This window comes from Papio anubis, chromosome 2, assembly GCF_008728515.1.
Source record: "Papio anubis isolate 15944 chromosome 2, Panubis1.0, whole genome shotgun sequence".
NCBI classification, from domain to species: Eukaryota; Metazoa; Chordata; class Mammalia; order Primates; family Cercopithecidae; genus Papio; species Papio anubis.
In genome coordinates, this window is record NC_044977.1 from 92,769,684 (window position 1) to 92,782,150 (window position 12,467).

At 50.6% G+C, this 12,467-nt stretch overlaps 1 protein-coding gene across 8 annotated transcripts in view; it reads right to left on the bottom strand.

The window, feature by feature from the left end:
• Positions 1–12,467, bottom strand: part of DHX30 (DExH-box helicase 30) — a 53,470-nt gene that overhangs the window by 5,928 nt on the left and 35,075 nt on the right. For all 8 annotated transcript variants that reach the window (XM_031663387.1, XM_031663382.1, XM_031663386.1 and 5 more), the window contains 3 exons: positions 2,748–3,049; positions 2,188–2,308; positions 1,326–1,475 (listed from right to left, as the gene is read on the bottom strand). In XM_031663387.1, coding sequence (XP_031519247.1) covers positions 1,326–1,475; positions 2,188–2,308; positions 2,748–3,049 — 573 coding nt within the window. The remainder of the gene's footprint in view (positions 1–1,325; positions 1,476–2,187; positions 2,309–2,747; positions 3,050–12,467) is intronic.

The following is a 12,467-nucleotide window of genomic DNA, read 5'->3' on the forward strand; positions in this document are numbered from 1 at the left end:
GCTGTAAGGACCTCAAGGACAGGAATCTGGTCCTCGTTCCGCAGGAGGTGCCAACACAAGCTCCTTGCTGCAAGAACAGGCTTCCGCCCTCTCCCCAGACTTCATGGGTTTTACCCACCAGCCTGACAAATGGCCCTCCAGTCACTGCAAAGCTTGTTCCTTCCCAGACAGGCCCCACCATGCCAAGGTGCCTCTGCTCAGTGCGTGTGCGTCAGGCCAAAGCTCAGATGCCTCCAGTTCTACAGTCAGTCCTTGTTCTGCCCTCGAGTCACAGGTAGCACATCTATGCCTTCTATCTCACCACCTGCCTGTCCCCTCTTCCTCATTTTCTCCAGGTTCTTGTTACCCCTGACCATCAGCTATAACTAAAACGTGGTTCCCGGGGCCAACTGCACCCATGAAATGGTGCACCTGACCATTCAGAGTAAAGCAGGCCCATTTCTGTCTTGTTCTGCAAACTAAACCTCCACCAACATGGGTTGAGATTACTAACTCCTCAGGCAGTCAGACACACTCCCAACGCCCTCCCACTACTGTGCCATCAGCTAACTCCACAGCCCCTTTAAAGAGAACTGCCATGGCCAGGAGCTGTGGCTCATGCCTGCAATCCCAACACTTCAGGAAGTGGAGGCAGAAAGATTGATTGAGCCCAAGATTTTAAGACCAGCCTTGGCAACACAGTGAGACCCTTGTCTCTACAAAAAATGTTTAAAAATTAGCTGGGAGTGGTGGCACATACCTATGGTCCCAGCTATGCAGGACGCTAAGGTGAAAGGATCGCTCAAGCCTAGGAGGTCAAGGCTGCAGTGAGCCATGATCGTGCCACTACGTTCCAGCCTGGGCCACAGAGACCCTGTGTCAAAAGAAAGAGAACTGCCAGCTGTCTGCCACACTGTCTCTACCTTGATGCTGACTGCTTCCTCAATCTTCACTGCAGTCACAAGTCACATTATTCATTTTGGCCACAAAACCTGGGTTATCAGGATCATACTGGACACCAGGTCTGCCTCTCAAAACAGGCCCGGCTCCTCCCGGCTTTATACTATTCAGAACAATGAGCAAGTATCCTCCCGGCCTCACCAGGTTCAGGCCAACAGTGTGGAAAAGGCTGGGGCACAGTCAAAGCATCTCCACAGGGGCTCTGGGAAAGCTGTGGCAACAGCCACAGGGCCTACAAGCGAGGCCTGCAGACCAGCTGTCTTTGTGCCAGGCAAAAGGCCTGCTGTGGTGGTTTCATTTCCTAAAAAATGGGACCCATTTGCCACTGGCAGAGGGGAGCTTCAAGACATTCTCATGCATCACATCCAGAACCTTCCTGGACTCACCTTCAGTTTCTTGCAGGCCAAGGCTGCCGCCTTATTCTCAGCCTCTGCTTTGCGGCGCCCTTTGGCAACAAAGGTCATGGGGCAGGGCCAGAGCAGGGTGAGTGTAGACAGCTTGGTCTTGGTGCCCACAGTATGGAACTGCATGAGATTCTACATGGAAGGCAAGAGAGATGGTTACAGAAATGCAGGGAATGGGAAGAGACTTGGGGCATTCTCAGAATGCCAAGGAGCCCAGAGACGGAAGGAGCCACCATCTCAGCAGGTGCCCGGCATGAGCCATGCTAGAGGTGCTGCTGCATAGCCAGGAGCAGGCCCATGGGCTCGGGCACTCTAGTCCCAGGTTCGCTTCTCCTGCTATACCTCGACTTCCACGGCAGAAGACAGTGCTTGGGCAATTCCACCACCTGCCCTCCTAGCCCAGCCATCTCAGCACCTTCGTGGCAGCTGTGGGTTGAAGCTGTCAGCATGAGCTAAAAACCCGGCACATCCTGCGGGAGCAAAAAAGGCCCTGCACCCGGACAGAAGCTCTGCCTAACCGAAGCCCCTTTGCCTGGTAGCAAGAGAGAAACTCATACCTCACCAAGACCCACACCTCTAAGCCCTCCCCACTGACAATCCACCACCCAAAACAGGTATGGGTCTTCTGCTCCTGCGGCCCCCAGCCCACGCCCTGTGCTGCTAAGACTTGACCTCCATTCTGTCACACTGACTGCTTTTCCTTCCACGCCGGAGTTCCACCAGCTGGCCGAGGTGTGGGCTGGAGGAACAGGCCCCCTCAGCCCTCTGTAAACCTGCCTTTGGGGAACACCAGACATGACCAAGTAAATGGCCCCCACACACACTTCTAGGAGACCCAACTCACCTTAGCTGTGGAGGATGACGTTGCAATCTGAATCACCTTGGCCAGAAGGTTCTTGGGAAGTGGAAACTGGGTCAGAGCCCTGATAGCACTGTCATCATCTGTCATCTCAAAGGAACTCCCCCTGGGAGGACCAAAAGTTTAGCTGAAAGAATCTTCTCTCTTCCTGGACCAATTTCCCTGAGGCTCTGAGATGTAAGGGTGAGGACACTGCACTGCAGCAGGGAGCCGAAAGGCCAGGAGGCATGAAATGGATGGGAAACCGGGCATCTCTGCTCCTCCCACAGCCACACTGGATGGGGACTGCGCCCTCCATTCCCTCACATAGATAAGACAGCAGAGAGCAGGTTCTCCGTGCTGCTGTTCTGCAAAAGCCCAGCCACATAGAAGACCACAGCTGGCTGTCCCCCAAGAATGGGCAGACACACACTGAGTGACGGGACACACAGGCTGCAATGTGAGGCAGGGCACTCCCATCTCAGAGAAAGCTAGCAGAGAACATTCGCCCATCCCCGTGTCAAGGCACAGCCAGCCTCCGCTGCATCCCCATCCCCAATCTGTACCTTGAGTCCCTGAGTGGGGTGTGGGAATCCTGCTGGGTCATGGACAAGAAGTCGGTAACATCTATGGTCCCTTCTTCTAGCTCTTCCTCCTCATCCTCTTCTTCTTCCCGGCCCAAAGAGCGGGATAGGCCCCCAGGTCCCCCTGGCCGAATGCTCTCCGGATTCAGCTGCCGCCAGGAAGTAGGGGGCATGGTGGGTTCAGGACGCCACCAGCTGTCAGCAGGGGAGCCAAAGCGATCAGCTAGCACTCGGTATTTGGCTGCGTCAAACAACTCATTCCGGGGACCCAGCAGACCCCAACCCTGGAGGGGAAAAGGGACGTTTAAAGGATTCATACTATCTTTACACCTCAGTCAGCCTGGCCCATGTCCAGCTACACCGTTAAGTCCCTTGTGTTGTGGAGCCATGGTTTTTCATCTGTTTACCCACTTCAGCCCCTAGTCCAGAACTGGGCATGGAACACTGAAAGATGCCTAGCTTTGATACAAACAAATAACCCCACATGGCAATGGGAGAGCAGAAGATACTGTTTGTTTTTTGTGTTTCTGACACAGGGTCTCGCTCTGTCACCCAGGCTGGAGTGCAGTGGCACAATCACGGCTCACTACAACCTCTGCCTCCTGGGCTCAGGTGACCCTCCCACCTCAGCCTCCAAAGTAACTGAGACTAAAGGTATGCACCACCAAGCCCAGAGAATTTTTGTAGCGACAGGGCTTCACCATGTTGCCCAGGATGGTCCTGAACTCCTGGACCAAAGTGATCCGCCCACCTTGGCCTCCCAAAGTGCTAGGATTACAGGCATGAGCCACCACACTGAGCCCAAGAAGATAAATTCACATAGTTATCTAGGAAGCTTCAGTAAATACAGCAATTTAAAAGTACATAGGGCCGGGCGCGGTGGCTCACACCTGTAATCCTAGCACTTTGGGAGGCCGAGACGGGCAGATCATGAGGTCAGGAAATCAAGACCATCCTGGCTAACATGGTGAAACCCCGTCTCCACTAAAAATACAAAAAAATTAGCTGGGTGTGGTGGCAGGCGCCTGTAGTCTCAGCTACTCGGGAGGCTGAGACAGAAGAATGGCATGAACCCGGGAGGCAGAGCTTGCAGTAGGCCGAGATCGTGCCACAGCACTCCAGCCTGGGCGACAGAGCGAGACTCTGTCTCAAAAAAAAAGAAAAAAAAAAAAAAAATACATAGCCGGACGGGCACAGTGGCTCGCACCTGTAATCCCAGCACTTTGGGAGGCCCAGGCAGGAGGATCACTTGAGGTCAGGAGTTTGAGACCAGTCTGGCCAACATGGCGAAACCCCATCTCTACTAAAAATACAAAAATTAGCTGGGCATGGTGGTGGGCACCTGTAATCCCAGCTACTCGGGGGGCTGAGACAGGAGAATCGCTTGAAGCCGGGAGGTAGTGGTTGCAGTGAGTGGAGATGGTGATGCTGTACTCCAACCTGAGCAATAGAGAGTAACTCCACAAAAAAAAAAAAAGAAAAAAAAAACCCTATATAGCCCACACCATGAAACAGACATAACTTCTGTTATAAGAAGTTATATATATTCTTATAAGAATCCTGAAGGCCGGGCATGGTGGCTAACACCTGTAATCCCAGCACTTTGGGAGGCCAAGGCAGGTGGATCACCTGAGGTCGGGAGTTTGAGACCAGCCTGACCAATATGGAGAAACCCCGTCTCTACTAAAAATACAAAATTAGCCAGGCGTGGTGGTACATGCCTGTAATCCCAGCTACTCGGGAGGCTGAGGCAGGAGAATCGCTTGAACCCAGGAGGCAGAGGTTGTGGTGAGCCGAGATCGCACCACTGCACTCCAGCCTGGGCAACAAGAGCGAACCTCTGGCAAAACTCCACCTCAAAAAAAAAGAGAGAGAATATAAGAATCCTATATTAGGAACACATTCTAGAGAAATAACTTGAAATGTTAAAGCTATTTATACAAATATAGGATTTTAAATGTGTTACAGCTTCATGCTTTTCTACAGAAAATATAAATTAAACATTGCTTAAGTCTCTAGCATGTACACAGCAACATGTTGGCCACCAGCATCAGCAGGAGAGACAAGACCTGGTCCTTGCCCTCAAGCAGTTCAGAATATAAGAGGCAGTTAGCCAGGGATGGTGGTGTGTGCCTACAGTCCCAGCGACTCGGGAAACTGAGGCAAGAGGATCACTTGAGCCCTACAGATCGAGGCTGCAGTGAGTCATGATCACACTACTGAACTCCAGCCTGGGTGACAGAGCAAGACCTTATCTCCAAAAAAAAGGAAAACACGAATTTAAGTGGCAGAAGAGAAATGCAGACGGCCAGGGTCTAAGGAACAAAGACGTGAGTGAGATGAGTGAACAGCTGAGAGAACAGGAGCAAATGCGAAGAAAGCATAGGTTGCAGGAGCTGCCACTGGGAGTGGTAAAGGCGACAAAAACACGGCTTGTCAGGTGAATGTCAGGTCCATGTGACAGCAGATGGCAGGGGTCACGGGCCAGGAACCTCTCTACAGTGAGCTTTCAGTCCCACCCGACTCATGACAAGCTGGAGAGTGACCACGGCCTGCCTTCCTAAAACTTTCTTCTTGGGCTTTTGAGATAATTAAATTTAATTTTTTTTTTTTTTTTTTTTTTTTTTTGAGACGGAGTCTCGCTCTGTAGCCCAGGCTGGAGTGCAGTGGCCGGATCTCAGCTCACTGCAAGCTCCACCTCCCGGGTTCATGCCATTCTCCGGCCTCAGCCTCCCGAGTAGCTGGGACTACAGGCGCCCGCCATCTCGCCCGGCTATTTTTTGTATTTCTTAGTAGAGACGGGGTTTCACTGTGTTCGCCAGGATGGTCTCGATCTCCTGACCTCGTGATCCGCCCATCTCGGCCTCCCAAAGTGCTGGGATTACAGGCTTGAGCCACCGCGCCCGGCCTTAAATTTAATTTTTAAAATTCTATTCACAACAGTAACAAAAACCATCACCTACCTAAGATGAACTACGGTGGGTCAGAAAGGTAAGGACTAAGCATACAACTTGGCAACAGGATGTAAATCCAGGGAGATATACGTTCCTGGATGATAGAACTTTTATGTGTGAGGAGACAAAAACCTCCTAATCCATAAATTGAACACAATTTCAATCAAAGTCTGCAGAGGCTTCTTATTAAGCATCTGACAAACCAATTCTAAAGTTCGTCTATTAAGAATAGACGCATGAAAACAGCAGGATTCGGGGACAGAAGATGGGGCCAAGGCATGCCACACACACACCCGCGAACCCTTGGGGCAGGGCCCGATCCAGGGCTCAGCTGCCCCACTTTTGCGTCACCGCCTCGCTTCTGACAAGAATGCCTCTGGTTCCACAGAGCAGCAATACAAGCATTCCTCCCTGGCCTAGCTTCCCCAGCAGGACAGCACCGTTCTCCCCCTGCCTTTGCAACCACTCTTTGGCTAGGCAAGAGGGTCTCGTCCCCACAGGCTCACTGCTGGTCCTGGCCATGCTCCCACATCGGTCCTGAGCTGTACCAACATCCACTTGCCACTATTCTCGCCATAACCTAGGCGCCAACCCACTGCTCGTCCACAGCTCCCCTCACTGGCACATGCTGCTCCACCAACCCGTTCTTCCTCCTGCCTCCTCAACTGTCCAGGCGCTATCCATGCAACTTCTCTAACACCTTTTTGTTGCTGTTCCTTTTCTGAGACAGAGTCTCACTCTGTCACCCAGGCTGGAGTGCAATGGCATTATCTCGGCTCACTGCAACCTCTGCCTCCCGAGTTCAAGCAATTCTTCTGCCTCAGCTTCCTGAGTAGCTAGGATTACAGGCGCGCGCCAACACGCCCGGCTAATTTTTGTATTTTTAGTAGAGATGGGGTTTCACCATGTTGGCCAGGCTGGTCTCGAGCTCCTGACCTTGTGATCCACCCGCCTCGGCCTCCCAAAGTGCTAGGACTATAGGCGTGAGCCCTCATGCCCAGCCCTCTAATACCCTTGAAGAAACCGCCTCCACTGCTGCCGCTGGCATTCTCTTCCATCCAGTGTCCCTGTCTCTGGTCTTGCCAAAAACTACTGCTGTCCGTGACTTTTCCTAAAGGCAAACTTGGCTGTGTCATTCTATCAATTACCACTAGTCAGAAGCCCCAGCAGCCACAGGATCAAATCATTCTGCCCCTGCGACAGCGAAGGCCCTGGAGTTCTAGCTCCTCCCTGCCTGTCTACCCCATGACCCGGCAGGCAGACCCACATTCATTCTCATTCCCCACAGCCACGCATATTCACCCAGGCTCTAAGCCACAGTGGCCTGTGTCTGGAGTGCCTTGCTCCAGCCCTCAGCCCTGGCAAGGACCATTCTTCAAGAATAAGCCTCTTCTATTTAGGAGGCTGGGGTGCATTTATGTCCTCCCGTGGACACCTTCTTCTTGGCTGTGGCTGCTGACTCAGTCCCCTTTGCGCTGCCAGCACATCTCACCAAGCCTGCGGGCAATGCGGAAAAAGACATCTGGTTTGGGGGGAAAGGGAAACTGAAGAATTGGGAGTACAGCTATTAGAGAATAAAAGGCTGAGTTCTAGAATAAAAAACAACTACTATAACCACAACGAGATCTCATCTCACACCCATTTAGGGACACTACGATCAAAAAAACAAAAACAACTAGGCTGGGCGCGGTGGCTCACACCTGTAATCCCAGCACTTTGGGAGGCAGAGGCAGGTGGATCACGAGGTCAGGAGTTCAAGACCAGTTTGGCCAATATGGTGAAACCCTGTCTCTACTAAAAATACAAAAATTAGCCAGGCGTGGTGCTGTGCGCCTGTAGTCCCAGCTACTCGGGAGGCTGAGGCTGGAGAATCGCTTGAACCCAGGAAGCGGAGGTTACGGTGAGCCGAGATTGCACCACTGAACTCCAGCCTAGGCGACAGAGCGAGACTACGTCTCAAAACAAAACAAAACAAAACAAAACTATGCACATAGATGGGGAAGAGAAAAAGAGATGGAGAAAAATGTGATAATGACCTGCTTCAGACAGGCTGGGATAGCCGGGCATAGTAGCTCATGCCTGTAATCCCAACACTTTGGGAGGCAGAGGTAGAGGCAGGCGGATCACCTAAGGTCAGGAGTTTGAGACCAGTCTGGCCAACATGGTGAAACCCCATCTCTACTAGAAAAGTAAAAATCAGCCAGGCGTGGTGGCGGGCACCTGTAATCCCAGCTATGAGGGAGGCTAAGGCAGGAGAATCACTTGAATCCAGGAGGCGGACAGAGGTTACAATGAGCCAAGATCATGCCTTTGCACCATTGCACTCTAGCCTGGGCGAAAGAGAAAGACTCCATCTCAAAAAACAAAAGTCTGAGTTTAAAGTGCCTTCAAACATGCAGCCAGTCAGTCAGCCAGGCAGAGAAGGATTTCTCAACTTCAGCATAATTGCTATTCTGGGCAGGGTAATTCTATGCCATAGGGGACTGTCCTATGTACTGTAAGCTGGGAAGAAGCATTCCTGGCCTTGATCTTACAGCTGCCAGTAGCACTCCTCCACCTGTGTACAACGAAAATCCCTACAGACATTGCCAAATGGCCCCGGCCACTCTCAGCACTTTTGTTCAACATAGTACTAAAAGTACTAGAAAGAGCAGTCAGACAAGAAAATAAGGCATCCAAACTGGAAAGAAAGAAGTAAAATTATCCCTGCTTACAGATGACATATCTTATATATAGAAAACCCAAAAGAGAGCCAGGCACAGTGGCTCACGCCTGTAATCCCAGCACTTTGGAAGGCTGAGGCAGGTGGACGACCTGAGGTCAGGAGTTCGAGACCAGCCTAGCCAACATGGTAAAACCCCATCTCTACTGAAAGTACAAAAATTGGCCAGGCGCGGTGGCTCACACCTGTAATCCCAGCACTATGGGAAGCCAAGGCAGGTGGATCACCTGAGGTCGGGAGTTCCAGACCAGCCTGACCAACATGGAGAAACTCCATCTCTACTAAAAATACAAAATTCCAGGCGTGGTGGCACACGCCTGTAATTGCAGGCACTCAGGAGGCTGAGGCAGGAGAACTGCTTGAACCCAGGAGGCAGAGGCTGCAGTGAGCCGAGATTGCGCTGCTGCATTCTAGCCTGGGCAACAGAGCAAGACTCTGTCTCAAAAAATAAAAAAATAAATAAATAAAAAATAAAGAAGTTCCTCAAAAAATTAAAAATAAAACTACCATATGGTCCAGCAATATCTGCTCTGGGTATACACCCAAAGGGAATGAAATCCTCATCTCATAGGGATGTCTGCATTCTCATGTTAACTGCAGCATTATTCACAACAGTCAAGATACGGAAACAACCTAAGCGTCTATCAAAGGATGAATGGTGCATCTACACAACAGGATATTATTCAGCCTTTAAAGAAGAGGAGATCCGGCTAGGTGCGGTAGCTTATGCCTGTAATCCCAGCACTTTGGGAGGCTGAGACAGGTGGATCACTTGAGCTCAGGAGTTCAAGACCAGTCTGGGCAACACTGGAAGACCCCATCTCTACAAAATTAGTCAGCTGTGGTGGTGCACACCGGCAGTCTCAGTTACTCCAGAGGTTGAGGTGGGAGGATCTCTTGAGCCCAGGAGGTGGAGTCTGCAGTGAGCCATGATCGCACCACTGCATTCCAGCCTAGGCCACAGAGCAAGACCCTGTCTCAAAATAAATAAAAGTAAAAACATGGATAAACCTGGAAGACATTATGCTAAGTAAGCCAGACACAAAGAAAATACCACATGGGCCGGGAACAGTGGCTCACACCCGTAATCCCAGCACTTCAAGAGGCCAAGACAGGCAGATCACTTGAGGTCAGGAGTTCAAGACCAGCCTGGCCACCAGGCAGATAAAAAAAAATTTTTGTATTTTATCTCTACAAAAAATACAAAAATTGGCCGGGCGCGGTGGCTCAAACCTGTAATCCCAGCACTTTGGGAGGCCGAGACGGGCGGATCACGAGGTCAGGAGATCGAGACCATCCTGGCTAACACGGTGAAACCCCGTCTCTACTAAAAAATACAAAAAACTAGCCGGGCAAGGTGGCGGGCGCCTGTAGTCCCAGCTACTCGGGAGGCTGAGGCAGGAGAATGGTGGGAACCCGGGAGGCGGAGCTTGCAGTGAGCTGAGATCCGGCCACTGCACTCCAGCCTGGGCGCCAGAGCGAGACTCTGTCTCAAAAAAAAAAAAAAAAAAATACAAAAATTAGCTGGGCGTGGTGGCACATGCCTGCAGTCCTAGCTACTCGGGAGGCTGAGACATGAGAATTGCTTGCACCTAGGAGACGGAGGTTGCTGTGAGCCAATATCGTGCCACTGCACTCTAGCCTGGGCAACAGACTGAGACTCGGTCTCAAAAACAAAACAAAATGAAAATACCACATGATCTCTCATGTGGAATCTAAAATAAGCTGAATACACAGAAACAGAGTAGGCCTGGTGGTTACCAGGGGCAGGAAGAAAAGAGAAATGGGGAGACGTAGGTCCAAGAATATAAAGTTACATATATGGGCCGGGCGCGGTGGCTCAAGCCTGTAATCCCAGCACTTTGGGAGGCCGAGACGGGCGGATCACAAGGTCAGGAGATCGAGACCATCCTGGCTAACACGGCGAAACCCCGTCTCTACTAAAAACACAAAAAATTAGCCGGGCGAGGTGGCGGCGCCTGTAGTCCCAGCTACTCGGGAGGCTGAGGCAGGAGAATGGCGGGAACCCGGGAGGCGGAGCTTGCAGTGAGCTGAGATCTGGCCACTGCACTCCAGCAAGGGCGACAGCGCAAGACACCGTATAAAAAAAAAAAAAAAAAATAAATAAAGTTACATATATATAAGAAGAATAAGTCTAAAGATCTAAGGTACACCATAACGACTATAATTAATAATATTGTATTATAAACTGGAAATTTGCTAAGAGAATACATTTTTTCTTTTTTTTTTTTTTGAGACGGAGTTTTGCTCTTGTTGCCCAGGCTGGAGTGCAGTGGCGCGATCTCGGCTCACTGCAACCTCCGCCTCCTGGGTTCAACAGATTCTCCTGCCTCAGCCTCCCAAGTAGCTGAGAGCACAGGCATGCACCACCACGCCTGGCTAATTTTTGTCTTTTTAGTAGCGACAGGGTTTCACCATGTTGGCCAAGCTGGTCTCGAACTCCTGACCTCGTGATTCACCCGCCTTGGACTCCCAAAGTGCTGGGATTACAGGCGTGAGACAGCACCAGGCCAAGAGTACATTTTAGGTGCTCTTTTTTTTTTTTTTTTTCTTTTTTGAGAGAGTCCTGCTTTGCTGCCCAGGCTTGAGTTCAGTGGTATGATCTTGGCTCACTGCAACCTCTGCCTCCCAGCTTCAAGCAATCCTCCCACCTCAGCCTCCCAAGTAGCTGGGACTACAGGCACACACCACCATGCCCTGCTAATTTTTGTATTTTTTGTAAAATACAAAAAAGGCTTTTCGCCCTGTTGCCCAGGCTGGTCGCAAACTCCTGGGCTTAACTGATCCGCCTATGTCAGCCTCCCAAATTGCTGGAATTACAGGCATGAGCAACCATGCCCAGCCTTACGTGCTCTTACCACAAAATAAGATAACTATTTGAGGTGATGGATATGTTAATTTGCTTGACTATAGTATTCATTTCATTCTGTGTTTATGAAAGTGTATATGAGTATGAAACATCATATTGTACACATTAAAGACAATAAAAAAAATAACTATGCCAGGAGCTGTGATTCACACCTATAATCCTAGCACTTTGGGAGGCTAAGGTGGGAGGATCACTGGAGCCCAGGAGTTCAAGACCAGCCTGGATAACATAGTTGGGACACCATCTCTACAGGGAAAAAAAAAGAGGCCAGGCACAGTGGATCACACCTGTAATCCCAGCACTTTGGAAGACCAAGACAGGCAGACTGCTTGAGCTTAGGAGTTTGAGACCAGCCTGGCCAACATGGCAAAACTCTGTCTCTACCGAAAATATAAAAACATCAGCTGAGCATGGTGGCACACACCTGTAGTCCCAGCTATTTGGGAGGCTGAGGTGGGAGGATCACTTGAGCCCAGGAGCCAGAGACTGCAGTGAGCCGAGACTGCACCACTGCACTCCAGCCTGGACAAGAGTGAGACCCCGTCTCAAAAAGAAAAAAAAAAATGAATTAGATGTTCCATGAGGAACAAAATTATCCATGGTTGAGAACCACTGAGGTAGAACTACCCTATGGGAGATGGATATTTTCGAGACATTAAACACAGAGAGAATGGTTGAATCTATAAGAGACAAGATTCCTCAGGGAGGAAAGAAAATTAGCTGGGCATGGTTGTGTGTGCCTGTAATCCCAGCTACCTGGGAGCTGAGGCAGGAGCTCTGGAGTTCAAGACCTGCCTGGACAACATAGCTAGACCCTATCTCAATTAATCAATCAATCAAGATGTTTTAGAGGGTGGAAGAGGAAAAGGTACTTGAGAGTGACCTACAGAGAAAAGAGAAGCAAAGGTCTTCCAGTGGCTGAGGACAAAATGCATGGCAGTGCCAAAGCTACAGAGCACTGAGGGGATACAGATGTACACAGAGGCCAGACAGTCAGCGTACACCTGTAATCCCAGCACTTTGGGAGGCCGAGGCAGAAGAATCACTTCAGCCCGAGTCTCGCTCTGTCGCCCAGGCTGGAGTGCAGTGGCCGGATCTCAGCTCACTGCAAGCTCCGCCTCCCGGGTTTACGCCAT